This window comes from Tarenaya hassleriana, unplaced genomic scaffold (genome assembly GCF_000463585.1).
Source record: "Tarenaya hassleriana unplaced genomic scaffold, ASM46358v1 Cleome18, whole genome shotgun sequence".
Lineage (NCBI taxonomy): Eukaryota > Viridiplantae > Streptophyta > Magnoliopsida > Brassicales > Cleomaceae > Tarenaya > Tarenaya hassleriana.
Genome location: NW_010965216.1, coordinates 1,191,411 through 1,197,548, shown reverse-complemented (window position 1 = coordinate 1,197,548; position 6,138 = coordinate 1,191,411). Strand labels below are relative to the sequence as shown.

The following is a 6,138-nucleotide window of genomic DNA, read 5'->3' as shown; positions in this document are numbered from 1 at the left end:
CATCGTTGCAGGAGATTCTAGCGTCTGCAGAACGTCGTCTCCGACCTCGTTTAGATCCGGATCGCTCCCCCGGTTCTATTTGGTAGGTATTTTTATGTATATAATATATATTTATTTTAATTTCTTTTAAATTAATTTTACGAATTCGATTTTTACAGGTTTGATCGTAATAACGACGTGATTTCATCCGTCGTCAGCATCTTACAGTCGGACTTCAAAGGTCCGTGGCGGAGTCTCACCCGTGTCCCTCCATCTGATCTACAGCGTTGGTTTGGGGCTTTTGCGGTAAGAATTTTGGCACTTAGTTTAATTTTATATGCATACAAAATTATAAATTTATTTTTTTTATAGCAAGCTTATTATTGGGACGAGTCTGTTCATGACCGAGTCTACGCCGCTTGGAGGCTCGCCGTCCGAGATCGCCTCAAGGACAACATTTATCGGGTAAAGAGCAGACGCGTACGACCTGCATGGATGTCGACGGCGATCTACGATCAGCTAGTTGAATATTGGGATTCACAAGAAGGAACGCAGAAGAGTCAAACATTCTCAAGCAATCGACGATCCCGAGCGGAGGTCGAACGTGCACCCCCGACCCACACTGCAGGACGGAGATCATTTGCTCGAGTCGCCCATGAGATAGTAAGTAAATAAGTATTTATTTTAAAATTTTTTTGAATTTTTTTAATTAAATTTTTTGGGTGCAGATGCAGAAGGAAGGTGAAGAACCTTCTGCGTTGCGATTGCTGCAGGAGACTCACCGTCGAGCTGACGGTACTTATATCAGCGATCGGGTTCAGGAAATCGAGGATGCGATTCAGGCAAAGATCACCGATCGTCTCTCCCAATTAGAGGAGAGTTGTGGATCGACCCAACTTTCGCCAGCAGAAATCAACAGCCTCTATCTGGAGGTAAGTTTATATTTTTTTTATTTTTTTATTAAATTAATTTAATTGACGTATACTTTTGATTTTGTAGGTTGTCCAACCCGATGCCAAAGGACGTATATACGGCGTCGGTGCAATGGCGACTCAGTTGGGTGGTGGTCATCCGGATGCAACATCGATCGGTCACCACGTCTCACTCACTATTCAACCCATTTCTGACTCCTCAGCCCGGAGTCGGACCTTCTACGACACCAGCGGACCAAACAACCGGATCAGACAATCCGGATAACTTTTTTGTTTAGTGTTTAATTTGTTTTTACTAAATACTTTTTATTTAATAAATACTTTTTAATTTTAAATAAATATTTTTTATTTTATATTTTTAAAATTATTTTTTAAAATTTAATTTAATTTAAATAATTATTATTTATTAATATTTGTTTTAAAAAATTTACATTTGCGACAGAGTGCGACCAATGAATTTAGTCGGACAGTTGCGACCGAATACCTACCGCTATATTTGGTCGTTATTTTGCGACAGAGTGCGACTGATGAAATTTGTCGTTACGTAGCGACCGAATACCTACTCCTATTTCTGTCGCAATGTGCGACAGATCTGAATTCACCAATTTGCGACAGATTACCGACATATAGCCATCTGTCGTATATTGGCGACCGACTACCTACAGATCTGTCGGTCGCAAAGTTGCGACAGAATCACGACCCCACAGATTTTGCGACAACGATTTAGCGACCGACATCCATCGGTCGTAATCGGTCGCAATTTTTTTTTTACCGACAGATTCTTTTTCATGTTGCGACAGATTTTTCTGTCGCAAATTACAGTTTTTCTTGTAGTGTATCGATTAAAAAAAAACACATAATCTAATCTAAGCAAAGAAGAGTCTAAAAGGGTGAATTATTGCAAGACAAATTACGCTAACAAAACATCAAGTTTGCGATTTTTTAAACTAACAAACGATTCTGATTGTTAAAATTGTAATCGTTAACTAAACAATATAATTGTAATTTAAGATAATTAAAAATATTTATAATTTTTTTTTGTCAATTCTTAAGATTATCTGTGTTTTTTTAGCTGATTAATTAATTAATTGTTTGAAGCCTTGATACACTACTATGTTTCGTGGTATTACTTTTAATATGGTTTGCATACATTAGCTAATTAAGTTTTTTTTTACATTAATACATGTTTACATAGATATGAAATTCTCTTGCGTATGCCAAATTAATAATATAAGTAAATTAATAAAGCGGCATTGTGATTGAGATACTCTGTATTCCTCCATGGTTAATTTTGATGGGAAATGGAGTATTTGTATGACAGTGTTTGTCTAATAGAAATCCACAACCGGCTTTAAAATTTAAGTTAGATAGTATAAATATTCGGATATTAGATCTGTTAACGTAAACGTGGGTTTAATTTACTCTATTGTGAATTATATTCATTTTTTTGTGTTTTTTCTATAACTAGAATGGTTTTCTGGACTATATCCACCCTATGATGGCGTGTTTAGGTAAATTTTGATTTGGGATTAAGTACAATGACAAAATTTCATATTAATAATTTCTTTTTAGTTATATTTATTTCTAATAATATTATTTATAGGTAAATATTCTATTATATTTTGGAGTTCTAAAAATGGTACAATTTTTATTTTAAAGAAAAAAAATCCAAAAGATGTATTTATTATGAAGTTGACATAATCGATTATATAAATTTTAATCCGCATCATCATCATCATCATCATCCGCATCATCATCATCATCATCATCATCATCATCATCATCATCATCATCATCATCATCATCATCATTATTATTATTATTATTATTATTACAAAGCACTGCAACGTGTCAACATGACTAGAAATATTACTATAGCAAATAAATAAAATAAATGGGACCCATATTTATTTTTCTCCCATTAAAGGGGATGTACAACGTTCTAGTACCCAACATATTTTTTATTGAAATTTTACACACAACCATATCACACACACACACACACACACACACACACACATATATATATATATATATATATATATATATATATAGAAGTTGACAATTTGTTTATATGTAGCGGTTGAGATGATCATTCTAATTTACTTCATATATTTATATTGAATTTGGCATTTCTGGAATGTGTCTTCCTCAAATAAATTTATAGAGATTGCAAATCGCATTCATTATATTATTTTCATTTAGATATATATATATATTATTTATTTATAGTGCATAAAAGGCCAAGAATTAAGGAGTTCTTGCATCCAATAGGTGACGGCTTTTTGAGGGGGGCACGTGTTCATAAAATGCAAGAAGAAGAGCATTGTGGATAAAAACGAGAATAAAGTATAATACAAAATATAAAATAAAACCTTTTGTTTTTTTTTTCTAAAAAAATATGAAAATCATGGAGTATGACGAACGAGATGATGGACACCAAATGCTTTAACAAGCATAAAATAAAACCAATAATGCACCCATAACTACATATATATATATATACATATACACTATTTCGGCGAAAGTTAATTGATTAACTATGATAGAAAAGCATCATTTATATATGGCAAGATCCGAATTTTAAAGTATGAGTTTGGACGAAATTTAAATACCTGTAAACTAATATGCACATATACATATACCATATTTTATTTAGTGAATAATACATACACACACACACACACAAGAGAGACACACATAATAACATCATGAATGTGATTCATGTTTTCAAATGTGAGCCATCCTTGTTAGTTGTAAATAAATAAATATATTATTGAAATACAGATGTTTTAATTACAATATCAAAAACTATTTTTAGAGTATTGATTTGTATATTGGATAGATATTTTGGATTTGATTTTTCTTATTTTGAGGTTTGTATTTTTTTTATTTGTTTTCTGTAGAAATTTGGCATTTCACGATTAGGCAAAAGCCAGTCATTTTCTAAAATAATTTTCTCTTTTATTTATTTTTGTATACGATATTAATATAATAATATGTCTGTATGTGACTTGTTTGAGCACAGAAAGTCGCAGCCGCCAAATTTTCAGTAAATAAAAAACATAAATGGAAAAAGGAAAAATAACAAAACAACATACTCACTATGTTTAGTTAACGTTATAAACAAAATTTTCTGTTTCAAAATAATTACCATTATTATCTTTAATTAAAACTAATCCATTCTGATAAATTTAATAAATATTAATTATATTTCAACTTTAAACAAGAGTATACGTGACTTTTTTTTTTAATTTCTTAAAAATTGTGAAAAAAGTTGAAACTTCAAAGGAATAATAAATATCTGAAAAATAATAAGATAATAAAATCTTCCAAAATGTTAAAACTCTTTTTTTTCGGAATTAGTGGTATAGCCCAAAAATCATTATCCCGAGAGGATAAAACGTCGAAATCATTTTTGTAATGAGACTCTGTCTACATTAGAGGCTTTGAATGTAAGAGAGTGACCTGCCCACGTGCCCATCAACGTAAACTCTTGAACCCAATCCCACAGGACACCAACAAGAATACAATACATATCTTTCTCTAACATTCTCTCCTTCCCTTTCACTCCCTTTAATGGCCTGAAAAAGACGGTTTTCCAATCCGGTTTAGGTTGGTTTGATGTCGGTTTTCAAGCATATCGGTTCAGTCTTGTGTCGGTTAACCAACACAGGGGAATACCGAGTGAGTTCAGGAACTTAATTATAATGTTCAAGAAGATGAACTAACAGCGATGACACGAATGCCGGCTTCTATGCAGCATTTGTTGTGGCGAATGAAACCCTTTTCCGGGTCGGTAAGCTGGATGTTGTTCCAGCCAAAGCTTTCTTTTTCACCAAACCAATGCTTTATTACATGATGGAAAAGCCAAGAGAACGGAGCTTCTTTTACAGATGTAGGAGGTTCTCATAATCGTTAGGGGAAAGGGTTATGATCATCATCAAGAGAGAAATTCAAACAAGAGTGAACATCTTTGATGCCATCCATTGAGAGGTAGAGTTACAAAAAAGGGTAGTGACTATCGTCACGAGAGAAGTCCAAACCGTGCCTTTGGTCCACCATTCGCAGGCATATACTTTACCATTTGAATGAAGAATCTTCGAGCCCAAGAACAGTAAATCAAGCGAAAGGTTGTTGGATCCCGTTCTTTCGTTCTTAGCGACATGAATAGCTATAATCCTGGCAGAAAAAAGCATAAAACTTTACAACTTTCACGATCAGTATATAGCAATGGTAATTCGGGTTTTGTACCATGCAAAGTTGTCGACTTTGAAAACTTCAGAGATGCAAGGAGAATGGATAGCCTTGGAGAAATTTCTGAATATCCAAGTGAAGTTCATGTGGTCTCTACAGGATAAAACTTCAGAGTCGTATCAGTTTCTGTGATGTCGGAGGGCAAAACTTCACAGGGAAAAAAATATAAACTTTTCCCGTATATAGGGCACAAGACAAATTTTCGACAATGAATAACCTCTGTCTGAATTGGAAAACAAAATGGTTGAAAACCCCATTTCCATAACTGGAGCAGGAGAATCTCAGAGATGCAACCATAACCCTAATCCGCTTAATATTTCTTCCATATTCGAATTTCTCCGGTTGCTCTCGGGGTTAGAGGTGTTTCACGCTTCAGCGTTCTTTTAATCCACTAAAACATCAAGTCCGTTAAGTTCTTAAATTTCAACTTGCGTGCCGTTCGTTCAATATAGCCTTGTTTTAGTTGTTTAGCTATGAAATATGATATTGCCACTGCAGTCGTAAAAGACGTGTCGTTTGGGATTTAAGTCTACGAACAACGTGTCGTCTCTACATGATATATTGTTGGGCTTTAATGAGATATGGCCCATTGTACCTTTAACTGGACCAAATTGACACCGTAATTCCTCCTGCCATAGTGATTGATTCAATGGTCGTTGAGTTTACGAAATCCCTCCGATTCGAAGGTTTTATTTACATTTGATTTGGAGATAAAAATGAAACATGAGATTCGTTTTGTCGTGGTTTGGAATCGATCGCTACTTCCAATCACGAGTTTTGGTTTTGGATCTCGAAATTGGATCCAAAATCAGAACCAAAATAATTGGATATCGAAGTGATTTCCCCCCCCCCTTCCGATTAAAACAATGGGCTTACGGATATACAAGAAAGCCCAATAATTGTGTTCGACCCGGCTTGACCCGGCCCAATTGAGTTCCCCCCCCCCCCCCCCCCCCTTTTTTTTTTCTTT

General features: G+C 34.3%; 1 protein-coding gene across 1 annotated transcript; it reads right to left on the bottom strand.

Annotated features, from left to right (window-relative positions):
- Positions 1-4,723: 4,723 nt before the first annotated feature.
- Positions 4,724-5,512, bottom strand: LOC104810409. The gene is made up of 3 exons (XM_010536700.1): positions 5,386-5,512; positions 5,166-5,261; positions 4,724-5,093 (listed from the first exon to the last, which is right to left on the bottom strand). Exons 1-3 carry the CDS (start codon positions 5,463-5,465, stop codon positions 4,868-4,870), a joined length of 402 nt encoding a protein of 133 aa, XP_010535002.1. The 5' UTR covers positions 5,466-5,512; the 3' UTR covers positions 4,724-4,867.
- Positions 5,513-6,138: the final 626 nt, after the last annotated feature.

Coding starts and splice junctions, on each gene's coding strand:
- LOC104810409 (XM_010536700.1), bottom strand. CDS start 5,465: ATGGTTGCATCTCTGAGATTCTCCTGCTCCAGTTATGGAAATGGGGTT. Junction 5,262..5,385: donor GTTTTCCAATTCAGACAGAG/GTTATTCATTGT, acceptor TTTATCCTGTAG/AGACCACATGAACTTCACTT. Junction 5,094..5,165: donor AAAGTCGACAACTTTGCATG/GTACAAAACCCG, acceptor TTTTTCTGCCAG/GATTATAGCTATTCATGTCG.